Here is a 12,924-nt window from a genome sequence, read left to right on the forward strand (position 1 = left end):
GTTCCTAACTGTGCTAGACAACTGTCCACTGGCCGGGTTAAATATGTAGACTGAGATTTTCAATGCTACCCAGCAGAGGTGGTAGGTTTGTATAATTTTTGGTGGTGCCCAGAACAGGTCCAAGTTCCCCCTCCACCTGCCTTGTAAGCAGATATATATTTTTTAAAATAATGTAAAAATGCAAGGGCTCTGGGGTGGGGCTGGGGATGAGGGGTTTGGTGTGTGGGAGGGGCTTGGGCAGAGGGTTGGGATGTGTGTGGGGGATGGGGCTGGGGGTGTGGGCTCTGGGGTGGGGTCGGTGATGAGGAGTTTGGGGTTCAGGCAGGCTGCCCCTAGCTCTCCCTCACAGCTCTCTCCTCCCTGGCAACACACTCACCTCACACCACTATCATTGCATGTGCTCCTAGGGTGCCTCTCAGGTCCAGGAAGCCCCCTCACCTCCCCTGTGGTGGGTGTGGAGTGGGGGGCTGCCATCATGTGTGCACCTCCTCCCCTGCTGCTGCCCCTCACTGGAGTGGGGGATGGGACTGCCCCTTGCCCAGCATGGGGCAGGAGCAGTGACTGGGCTGGTGGAGGGTCCTGCCGGAAAAGGGAAGGGTCCGTCCGAGGTGGAAGGATGGGGTCAGGGTCAGCCTGCCCTGGCACTAGTGGTTAGGAGGTGCTAGGACCCTGTGGCAGCAGTTGATGGCAGGAGCTGGCAGAGCAGAGCGCAGCATGGAGCTGCAGGGGGCAGCTTCCCGCTGCCCAGGGATGCTCAGAGGAAGCGTGCGGGGGTGGTAGGCAGGGCTGGGGGAGAGACCTGGCCCTGAACATTGGTGGAGCATGGGCAGCATGGGCCCATATAGCTCGCCACCCCTGCTACCCAGGGAATTTGCATACCCAATGTCCATTAATCTGAAGGAGATTTGGCTTGGAAATCTCTCATACAGTATTGAAAATCTCAGCCATAGTGTAGATGAGCCTTTAGGTAAATATGTTGGGATCTGTCTTGTGCTGTGCTAATACATAAGGCAGGGTGGAAAAGGGTGAGGGGAACTTTTTCACACTATGCAGGCAATAGAGTAGGATATGTCCATAATACACAGACATGCACGATGAGAGAGCGGATAGTCTGGTTAACAACATGCCAACCAGCACCGCACACACCTAAGGTAGGACTGGGTTGAAGCTTGGGTGCATGCTTAGCCAGCTAGCCTATATTTTGCCATCAGCAGAAAGTGATGCCCAGCAGATCGCGGGCATGCATGCTGCTTCGGCTCCGAACAGTGAAGCACGCACCACAGCAGCTGCCCCTGACCCGCGCTGTGCACCGACAGGGATTTGCGGGGCAGTGCAAAATAACTGGGCTGGGGCCACCTCACGTTTTGACTGACTTTCCCAGTAGGGGCCTCTGCCCCCTCGGATTCACACGAGAGGCACTAACGAAGAGAAGTAGCGCCCCTTTCTCCTCCGCCCCACCTAGGCAGGAGGACAGGGCGCCAAGGCGGGCACAGGAGAAGAGCCCGGCGGGGTAGGCGGCCCGGAGCGGCTGAGTGCATTATTCCCCCCGGCGCCGGGAGGGAGGCTGTGGCGGCGCCGCCCTCTGGAGAGAGCGAGCCGGCGAGAGGCTGGTGCGAAGAGCAGCATCTCAATGAGGGACGGGCTAATGCAAATCGCCGCAATCACCAGCAGACAGTAGAAGAAAGGCGAAGCAGCTGCCGCCCAGCCTCACCAGCAGCACCGGCCAGCCGGGGGGCCAGAAGACACATAACAAAAGGCATCCAAGCTGCTCTCTGCGACCACAGTTGCAATCAAAGCAGGGTGGTAGGGCGGGGGAGTTGTTGATCGGAGCGCTTTCAGCTGAAACCCAGCACCCCCTTCACAACCAGCCTACTTAGGTTTGGGGCAAAGGCGCTTCCCAGCCCCCAAGAAATAGGTAAGTGTTTTGATCTACCAAACCAAAGGCAGTTCCTCTTACAATTTCCATACCGGCTAGTGCTGGGGTGAGCCTCGCCAAGCTTTTCCTGGAACGCTGTAATGTACATTTCTAGCCACCCTACTGCGTGTGTGCACCTGCCCCTTTTGTCTGGGTCTCCGATTTTTGGGGGTAGCTGAATTTGGGGGCAGGATGGTGGCGAGGCTCTATGTTGCTCCCGCTTTCCCTTGCTGTAGTTGGTGCTGCGTAGTTTGCCCCCCCCCTCTTTTTTTTTGGCTGTGTGGTAGAGATTGTGAGGAGGATCCTCTCTCTGTTTGAGAAATGGTCTGACATTGGGTGGCAGATTCTGCTGTGGAGCAAACCAGCTATATGAATACCATGCTCCGCTTTTTTCTCTCTCTCTCTTTTTTTAAGAGGACCGACTCTATATTCTGCTTTAAATTCCATTTTGTTCATTTATAGTGCACCTTGCTGCTTTGCTCTGGCGATTTTTCTCTCTGATTTTGGAGAAGCCAATTATGTGACTATACCTGCAGTGTTGAAAACGTGCAGACAGTTATGGAAAATGTATTTTTCTCTCTTAGCATGGGGCCAAATCATGCCACCAGTTTTTAAGCAGAGCTTCCTGTTTAAAAACTGATGGATGGCACAATATGGCCGGTGAATAGAGGGTTCAGCTGGCTTAGTTGCATTTCAAACACGTTTTGTGCCACCCCAGAAGAATAAATCTTTTTTGAAACCATTATGACCTACATCAGATTGAATCGAGGAAATCGTTAGAAAATCCACGCTGTTTCAGTCTTTATTCAATAATCTTTATTTTATCAGTGTATGTATTTGGGTCTGAGTGATTGTTTTATGTAATAACCCACTCATACCTACTCTCTCTGTGTGTGTGTGTGTGTGTGTGTGTGTGCGCGTGTACACACACACACACTCATCTGCCTCTAATAGATGTGTGTGGTTTGAACTGTGGGGCCTGTGCCTTTTATATAGTAACATCTGATCAAATAATTGTCTAGAATTTCATTGGCTTAGTCTGGCCTTCTGATGTGAACACACTGGAGTGTGAATGGCAGGAGCACATTGTTCTAGGGAGAATCTTATTTCCCTTTTAAAGGGGTTTAATTGGAGGCAAAAATCATTTGTGAAAGTAGTATGGATCATTCCTCATATCATCTCTTAGTAAGACCTAAGATTACTAAAAATGAACATTTTGAGATGTTTCTTTTACAGGGAAGGTGTGTGTTTTCTTTTTTCTTTAATTTGACTTGGTTTGGATAATGAAACCACAGTAGACATTGGGGGTTTTTTGGTTGGTTTTTTGTTCTCATCAGTTTCACTTCCAAAGTGCGGTCTTTGGATTGTGAGCTCTGTAAGGGAATGTTTACATCCCAATAAATGGCTTTTATTGGAATAATAACTTTAAAATCCCCCACACATTGAAACACGGTGTTAATCTTGGGCCTATATTGACCTGACAATGCCCCTTTAAATAATGTAACTTTGATCAGTCTCAGTAAAATGGGGTGACAGTGAAGTGCTGGTCCAGAGAGAACTGTTCTTTTCTTTGAAATGAAGTTTTGTCAGGGTGGGGGCAGGGGTTGGTCTAGAAAGGTGTTTTCCAGGGGCGGGGGGAGGAAGGGTGGCTGGATGTGTGGGTTTTTTCTTTTTTTTAGTACAGCAANATGTAAGGGAATGTGTAGCACTCACTTCCCTTTTTCAAGGTATGTGTATTTAAAAAAATCCTGAACTAATCTTGTGAAAAACGAAGAACAGGAGTACTTGTGGCACCTTAGAGACTAACAAATTTATTAGAGCATAAGCTTTCGTGGACTACAGCCCACTTCTTCGGATGCATATAGAATGGAACATATATTGATATGCATCCGAAGAAGTGGGCTGTAGTCCACGAAAGCTTATGCTCTAATAAATTTGTTAGTCTCTAAGGTGCCACAAGTACTCCTGTTCTTCGTTTTTCACAAGATTAGTTCAGGATTTTTTTAAATACACATACCTTGAAAAAGGGAAGTGAGTGCTACACATTCCCTTACATATAAATAAAATGGCTTGGATCTTCACGGTATGTGCTATATTAAAAAGTTGGAAACATTCAATTAAGAACCCAGTCATCCTGGAGCCTTATTTGTGGTTGTCTCAGGTGTCTGGCATCAGTTGCTAATTCATTTAATGTTTCTCAAGTCATCAATCAGTCAGTGATTTATACCAATTGGAGTTACAGATTTTTCACCAGGAAAAACTATCAGGGATGACAAATTCTGAACACTGGTAAAGGATATTTACTGCTTTGCTCCTTTATTGTATATTCTGTAAGATAGTTTGCTCAGTGGATGATGTTAGTTTCAGGAGCTCCTACTAACCATGTCTGTTTGTTCTGTGGTAATTGAGTGCCTCCACCTGTTCAGTGTGTGTGCTAAAGGTTTGGGAGTGGTGTTAACTCGGATCAGTCTAGTGTAGAACATGGGGTGAGGTAAGATGTAATGGCTGTCTGGAGCAAGACTTTTTCATCTGTGAAAATGACCAACACAGCCAACTCACTTGTATTAATAGTCCTGATTTCTATTGCCAACCCACATGACTGCTTCCTCTGAAATGTTCTTAATTGGTTGTCACACATTGGCTGTCAGTAAATATAATCCACTAAGTGGCAACTTCTTTGTGGTCAGACTTGGAATGAGCAATGCTGAGAGCATGAGTGAGTTGGTTGTGTCACTTTTAATAGGATTGGAAGATTCACTTGGATGCAAGACTAGCAAAAACCAGTTCAGCTGCTCTTCTTCCCACTAGCTCAACTTTGTACCATATATTAATGTCACATAGGCATCGTGTCTCTCCTTAGTTTTTGATCTAAAGCTTTTTTTGTGCGGTGGTGATGGTCTGCTTCTTGGTATAGTATAAAAATGGCAGCTAGGTTACAGAGTCTACTTTCTGGTGAACATGTTTTTTTCAACATGCTGTATGGTTATGGTTTTAAAAAAAATGTAGCAGGGTTTAATTGTCAGAGGGGTAGCCGTGTTAGTCTGAATCTGTAAAAAGCAACAGAGGGTCCTGTGGCACCTTTAAGACTAACAGAAGTATTGGGAGCATAATCTTTTGTGGGTAAGAACCTCACTTCTTCAGATGCAAGATTGCATCTGAAGCAATCTTGAGATGCAGGGTTTAATTGATTAATCTTGATCACTCTACAGGAGAGCCTCCTATAGTGTTTTATTTGTACACTGAATTCTTATGAGTTCTAAAAATACTTTATCCATTGAATTCTTTCTCTTTCTCACCCCAGATTTACATCAAAGATGTCCTTTGGAAGAGACATGGAGCTGGAACACTTTGATGAGCGTGATAAAGCACAGCGATATGGCAGAGGGTCACGGGTAAATGGTCTGCCTAGCCCTACCCACAGTGCCCACTGCAGCTTTTACCGAACCCGCACTCTACAAACCCTCAGTTCTGAGAAAAAAGCCAAGAAAGTTCGTTTCTATCGCAACGGAGACCGGTATTTCAAAGGGATTGTCTATGCCATCTCCCCCGACCGGTTTAGATCTTTTGAGGCCCTGTTGGCTGATCTGACCCGAACTCTGTCTGATAATGTGAATCTGCCCCAGGGAGTGAGAACAATCTACACCATTGATGGTGCCAAGAAGATTTCCACCTTGGACCAGCTAGTGGAAGGTGAATATTTAAGAGAGGCAGGGTGTAAAGTTCCTGTCTGTATCACTACTTTACTTTACCACTGTTATATTTGCATATATATGCATGCCTAATATTTCAAATATGTTTGGAGCATCTTCATGACTGTACTCCTCATATTTGTGGAAAGTTATAGTATTGTGACTCAAATTATCACATAGGCTTTTCTTTTCCCATGGGAGAGAATGTACATCTCAATCATAGCTTGAAAAGCATATGCTGTCTACTTGCACTTAGGAGGAAGCTATTTGTCTCCTTTCAGGACCATGGGTTCTGTAGTCCTTTCTGAAAGTGGTGACCTTATCCCTTTCTCCTCCCTTCATGGTAGCCCTCCTAAATTTCAGAGCTCTCTTATTCTGACAGTTCCCAATTTCATGTTAAAACCTTGCCAAAGGGTTGTAAACTAAACTAGATGAAGCCAATGGTACCCTTATTTATATACTTGTTACAACAGCAGATGTCCTCAGTGATACTAAAGGCCAGTACTGATGGGGTTTAAAGAATTTCTCTCACTTCATAGTGAAGACCTCTAGTTGTTCCTCTCCAATAAATGTCTTGCCTCGTGACTAGAGAGTACTCCAGTTATTTAACAGGAGTAAAAATAGGCTCTATGATAAAGGCTAATATCACTCTTCAGCTCAGTCAGGGCCCATTGTCTGAACCATAAATTGCCATTTTATTTCTCCCTGCAATGCAGTGGTGATATCAAACCCATCAGTGGTGGAATACACATTGTTCCCTAGTGCTAGGGAGCTCCAAATTCAGACTTCTTCTAAACCGGGGCTCCCGCACCTCAAGTGCAGGACACTGCCTTGAAGATACCTGTTGTCTTGCCTTTGGCTTCTTTCTCTATACAGAGAGAACAGTTCTACGAGTAGAATAACGAAACCTAGTGTCTAACTTTCTTCCTAGTCAAGTGGAATGGAGCTCCAGGTATAGTTCTGGAGTGTACTAGCTTTACAGAGGAAAGGATAAAACATAATTTAATCCCCAAACATAGTAACATGAGAGACCTGCTGTCAGCCCAGCCCGTGGCCTTAACTTTGTGAATGTATTTTAGCAAAACTTAAAGATAGGTGAAGATATATGTGGGTAGGAGGGAAGAAGAGTCCTCCATATATATAAAATAATTAAACAAAAATACCTTGAGTAACCCTGCAAATTTGGTTCTGACCTATTAACCGTTACTAATGTGAGTAGTCCCATTGGCACACAAAATACTTAGCTATTATCAACGGATTTCTGTAGGCATCACAACAGAGAAAGGTCTTAAGGAGGGGTTTGAAAGAGGACAAAGTGGTGAAGGAGGAATTTTTTTTAGAGCTCCTCCCTGCATAGGAGGCAGAATGAAAGACGGTGTAAAGGTGCTTGAGTGGAAGGTGGGTGCTTGAGTGTCAGTGGGATTACTCTCATAAGTAAGGGATTGCAGGTTCAAGCCCATAACTCTGGTTTCAGGGTTTCAGATTCTAAGGTAGGATTGGAGCAATAGTAGACCCGTGCAGTATTTATATTAGGTTGGAGGAGAGTAACTACAGGAGAGCAATGAAAGAAATAGCCATTGCTATCCATTCCGGGACCATGCTTCTCTTTTCTTTAAATAATTAATTGAGCTCTTCATGCTATTTACTGATGCAGTCACCAGGAAGCAAATGTCCCTAATATAAATGCTGACTGGCTGGCAGCTAAAACCTGTGCAAAAGCCAGCTATCAAGGACAGCGAACATGATGCAGAGGGTATATTAAAATTAAATTACCTTGCAAATGTTAACCTGATCAGCTGATGTACTTACCTAGTAATATATGTTATTGCCAACCTGTGAAATAATGTAGATGTTATTGATTATGGAATACCAGTGTTTAAAGTGAAAATCTCCACTTTTTTTTTTTTTTTTACTTTTTTATTTTTGAGAGAGAAAGTTGGTTAATTTGGGGGAGGCAAACAGAATGTCTTCTCTTCCCGTGCCTGCCCGTCCACCGAGTGTTGGTGTAATGCTCAAATCTAAAATGTATATTCCTATTTCTATGTGCCACTGGTGGGATTGAAAGGAGTAAATCCTTGTGTATAATTAAAAATTACATGCTTGCCCCACCCAAAAAGAGTTGGTCTGTTCTGGAGATCTGGTGCTGTATTTACGTACTTGTATAAAACTGCAAGATGGAATACTTTACAGATTTACAAGCCAATCAGAACAATGCAGAGTACAGATTCACACACTGACTGTTAATGGAATGAGTTTTTTATTTAAACCTCTTATTTTTCTTTTTTCAAATTTAACAGACTTTGCTAGTTTATAACAGCAATAATTAGCTTGCAGCTGTTGCTTTTTGTTTAAAGAGCTGGAAAATCACTTGGCTTTGCCACCTCCCCAATTACATTCCTGTTCAGGAAATGTCATGTGTTGCTTTGTGTTTATGATTAGACTAATTCTCTCTCACTATATGTACTAACTTCATGAGATCTTTCTCATTCAGATATCTTCCTTTCTTTTTGATGGATGTTACATTTTTTCATGAGACTTCCTGAGGCTACGTCTACACTGCCACGTATGTTGGCAAGACTTACATCGCTCAGGGGTGTGAGTATTCCATCCCATTGAGCGACATAAGTTAAGCTGCTATAAGCGGTAGTGTGCACAGTGCTATGTTGGTGGCAGCTTCTCCCACTGACCCTAGCTTCTGGCACTCGGGGTGTGTGTGTGTGTGTGGGGTGCGGGGGGGGGTGTTAATGCCAATGGAAGAGTTCTCTCCTGTCTGCATAGAGCATCTTGACCACATGCACTGCAGCAATGCAACTGTACCAGTACAGTGCCACTGCTGCACTGTAAATGTAGACATGCCCTTAAGTGCAAACCCTGTAACTAGTGATGGTTCATTCTGAAATTCAGGGTTCTTTCTTTTCTTATTCTTCCCTCTCCACTGAGGAGAATGCTGCATCCTTCCCGTAGGAGTAGGCTGAGGGAGGACTTTGTCTGTCTTCCTAGGATGACTCATGAGAGGTGTTGACAGGCTCTGGAGAGAGACGCTCTTGGCTGTAAGGATGTGGCTATAACGGAGCTGTGTGGGAGGTAGTCCCGAAGGAACAAATAGGATGCAAATTGGCTGCTTTGCATCAGCAGTGTTCTTTGTTGGTATGCAGGAAGCCTAATTCCAGAAACAACCAGTCAGGTGAAATTTCTTTTTTTTTTCTTTTTTTTCCTTTTTTCCAAAACACTTCAGGAATCTTAGATGCATCTTCCATTAATTTAAATTAAAATCTGGACTACTTTGAAAAATTCAACTCAGATTCCTTTGGCAATAAGACCCGTAGTATGGGAAATGCCCTTGGTTTTGCTAAAGAAAGGTGCACAGATCTTTAATGTCCCCATAATTTGCTACCTTCCCTTCTCCTTTCACCTCAGCCAAATGAAGGGCTGTAATGGCTTTCAGAGTTACTTTCTGCTGTCAAATCTAATGTTGTAAATAGCTTCTGAACATTGACTTACTATACATGGAGTTGGGTGCTAAAAGGTGAAGTTTTTTTCATTCCTCCTGATACAAATGAAATCAAGAAACTACATATTGCAAATACTACCTGATCATAGAGATGTAGCAAGACTAAGTTATCTATTCTGTACACAACTCTCAGGAATTGGCAAATGATTAATTTCGCTTGCTGTTCCATATAAACCCTGGGGATTCATAGAAGTATATTAATTGAACCCAAGAGAAGGGTGGACTAGCAGTTCCTAACCTTAAGAACTGTTACTGTACATCTTAACTAAGAACAACAATAGATTGGATTAAGCATGAAAACTTTAAAACAGGGGTTATATATTCCTCAACCTTAGCTCTTGCGGTAATAGTCCAATTACCCAAAAGAAATAAACCATGAACTCCATAGCCATGACTATGCTTATTTTATTTGTATTCCCATAGTGCTTATGAGCCCGAGTCATTCACCAGGACCCCATTGTGCTAGGCGCTGTACAACACAGAACAAAAAGACAGTCCCTGGCCCAAAGAGCTTATAATCGAAGTATAAAACAGATGGATGCAGACAGAGGAGTACAAGGAAACAATGATACAGTATTGGTCAACATGGCAGGCAGAAGTATCAGGTCACCAGTGACCTAATTGCTGTGAAACTTTTTGGTAGGCTTTACCTCAAAGGAGGGTTTGGAAGGAGAGTAATGAGGTAGCTTTGTGCAGGGATCTCCCCCCAAGCACGGGGAACAGTGTGGAAGAAAGAAGGAAGGTGCTTGTTTGGTAAGTGGATGATAGAGGCTGGCATCATGGGCTACTTGGAAGCAGAAGCTCTCACTTCAATAGCGAGTCAGAGATGAGCTGTGAAGGCCTTGAGAGTGAAGACAAATCGCTGATGTTTGATGAGAGAAAGAAAGGGGATAAAATGGAGGGATTCAAAGAGGGGTGATCTGGTCAAAGCAACAGGCTAGGAAAGTGATCTTTGCAGTGGCATTCTAAGCATCTGTAGATAGTGCAGTGGGCGTCAGTGGCACTACACACATGAGAATAATTAAGCATATGTGTAAATGTTTGTGCAATCAGGGCTTTGAACATCCGCAACATTTAATGTTTGGTTGTCATCCTTTCTTTCTAGTCTATTCCACCTGGTGGAAGGCTACCATCATTCCTCCACCTAATCCTGGGACTTGATCGCCTTCCCCGCACATGAGGGCTAAGGGGATGGGCAAGAGGCAGCTGTCTCCTCCCTGTACCAGACTTTAGGAGATCCAGCCTCATTCCTCATCTTCTTTAGGAGATGCCTTCCCCTAATCCACCTTCAATTCTGTTTTATTCTGGAACCAGACCCCCTGTTGATCAATACTTGCACTGGGCACCTGCTGCCAAGAGGCACTAGCAATTTGTTTGGCTGCCACTGCCACCTGTGCCTCAAAATCCCTGCTAGCTTCACATATGGGTAACAGTTCCATCCCCAATAGCAGCCGTAATCCTATCCACTCCCCATTCCTCAGATGTGAACATGCAATTGCATGATAGGCAACCATCAACCTTTCCCACTCACATAACTTAGCCACCAGCTAATTTACCCTCTTCTGGCCTTGTCCAATCACAAGGGCTAGGAAGCTCCCCTTTAAGACCCTCTGCAGTATCTCAGGCTAGGAAAAGGACCAGGCTCTACCTCTACGGTAGTCATTTGCTGTTGGGCCTTACCAAATTACCACTGTCCTGGTCCCCCATAAAAGGGGAAAGAATGACTGCGACCTTATGGATATTAATGGGCGTCCTGGCCACTGCTGCTGCTACCTGGACATGGTGAAGCACCTGAAATTCCAGCAAGCCCCCCCTGATTGTGAGCTTTGATTGACAAAGTCCAAGTTGAAAGATCGGATTGCTTCCATACACCTCTGTCTCCCCCTTCCTCCTCCTTCTACAAATTACTTCAGTCTTGTTCGGACTGAATCGCAGCCAGCCCAACCTTATCCAAGCCCCAACTTAAGGGGCTTCCTATTCTTTAGCCTGAGGCTCTTATTTAAACTGTGCCTAAATGTCTATGGCTGTGTCTACACTTGCCTTATAGCAACTGTGAGTGAACCTTAAGGAAAATGCAACAAAGAGTCCTGTGGCACCTTATAGACTAACAGATGTATTGGAGCGTAAGCTTTTGTGGGTGAATACCCACTTCGCCAGATGCATGGCATTCACCCATGGAAAGCTTATGCTCCAATACATCTGCTAGTCTTTAAGGTGCCACAGGACTCTTTGTTGCTTTTTACAGATCCAGACTAACATGGCTACCCCTCTGATACTTAAGGAAAATAACTCTCTTGTTCTGTGGCTACCAGTATAGAGTAGAAGAGAGATACTGAATCTCCTCATTGGATCATGGATCCTAGCCCTGATGAGCACTGACATAATTCCAGCACTCCATGTTAGTCGCAGAAAGGCTTTTGTTTCTTATTTCTCTTTAATCTACCTTCTAAGGGAAAAAAGATATTTTTAGAATAGGAAACAAAATCAAGGTGAACACTCTTTGCATTGTAACTGGTTTGTCTTATCACAAAGGCAATTAAGGTTGGAGGATTAGTCTTCACTTTGAACTTTCTGACCACTGTCAATTAGGGTTCTGATTCAGGAAAGTTAAATGTGCTTAAGTGCTTCCCTGGATAAAAATGCTTTCCTGAATTGGGGCCCCAGTGTTTAAAAACTCGCATATATGCATCACTATAAAATCAGGGTGTAGTTTACTTAGGACAGGACAAATACAAAACACTTCTCAAATGTTGAATTCAGAGGCCCTTGGGAACATGTACATGTGACTCCCACGGCTGCAAACTGACTTCCCTGAAGTTGTCCTATGGTAAAAGATGAGATATTTGTAATTCTTTATTGGAAACTTACCCTATTGCATCACAACTTTAAGACTATTTAAAAAAAATAACGTGTGTCTAGTCTTCATCCTCCTCTTTAAAACAAACAAAAAGCCATTAAAATTACAGTCCAGTTTAGGTAGAGCAAGTTATATAAATCTACATAAGCATTTAGAATCAGATGAAATCTAGGCTGTTCCCCTTTAGGAAAAACGTACCTTAGTAGAAGGATGATATCACTGTTTGGTGCAATGCTGCAGTAAAACTGGTAGCTAAAATTGCCGGAGAAAGTCTGACATACAAGCCAACAAAACAAGTGACTGCTTTCTCACTCTAGTGTGTGTTTTTTTTTTTTTTTTTTTTTTTTTTTTTTTTTTTTATAAATAGCTACTAATGCTATAACTAAGAGTCGATACTTATTCGCACCGCGACGTGCTCACTCATCTGTTGCTATTCAGAAGGGACCCAGTTATGCAGATCATGCAGAATGGGCTACTCAAAGCTTTTTTTGTGTGTGTGTGGGGGGGGGGGGGCAAAATCCTGCATGCTCGGTACATTAATGGTCTATCTTTTGGGGTAATAGTAGCTGTAAAAATCCATAATATATTTAAGTAACCAGCTTGATATTTAGCTGTAAACCAAAATGCAGAATGGAGGTAGCCTGCCCATTGGAAATATGACAGCATTCTAAAATGACTTTTTCTAGACAGCATTCCTCTAATTCAGTGACTGCTCAGTCAGTTGCCGTGTTGCAACAACACCGTCTTAATGTAAATTTGTAACTGTCAGAAAAGCCTGCAAACTATTTTAATAAACCTAAGTAGACACACACTATTTTGCTATTGATTGTGAATGCCCAGAAATAAGTGGTTTTGTTAATGTAAGAGGGCCTAAAATACCTTGACACCAGTTCCTCTATATCAAAAGTAAACCCATTCTATACAGTGTATTGACTTATTGCATAAAATATGT

General features: G+C 43.7%; 1 protein-coding gene across 3 annotated transcripts in view; it reads left to right on the top strand.

Moving 5' to 3' along the window:
- Positions 1–1,901: 1,901 nt before the first annotated feature.
- The window catches only part of DCLK1 (doublecortin like kinase 1), a 348,042-nt gene continuing 337,019 nt past the window's right edge, over positions 1,902–12,924 (top strand). For all 3 annotated transcript variants that reach the window (XM_034758612.1, XM_034758613.1, XM_034758615.1), the window contains exons 1-2: positions 1,902–1,915; positions 5,217–5,605. In XM_034758612.1, coding sequence (XP_034614503.1) covers positions 5,230–5,605 — 376 coding nt within the window. In that variant the 5' untranslated portion in view covers positions 1,902–1,915; positions 5,217–5,229. The remainder of the gene's footprint in view (positions 1,916–5,216; positions 5,606–12,924) is intronic.

This window comes from Trachemys scripta, chromosome 1 (assembly GCF_013100865.1).
Source record: "Trachemys scripta elegans isolate TJP31775 chromosome 1, CAS_Tse_1.0, whole genome shotgun sequence".
Classification (NCBI taxonomy): Eukaryota; Metazoa; Chordata; order Testudines; family Emydidae; genus Trachemys; species Trachemys scripta.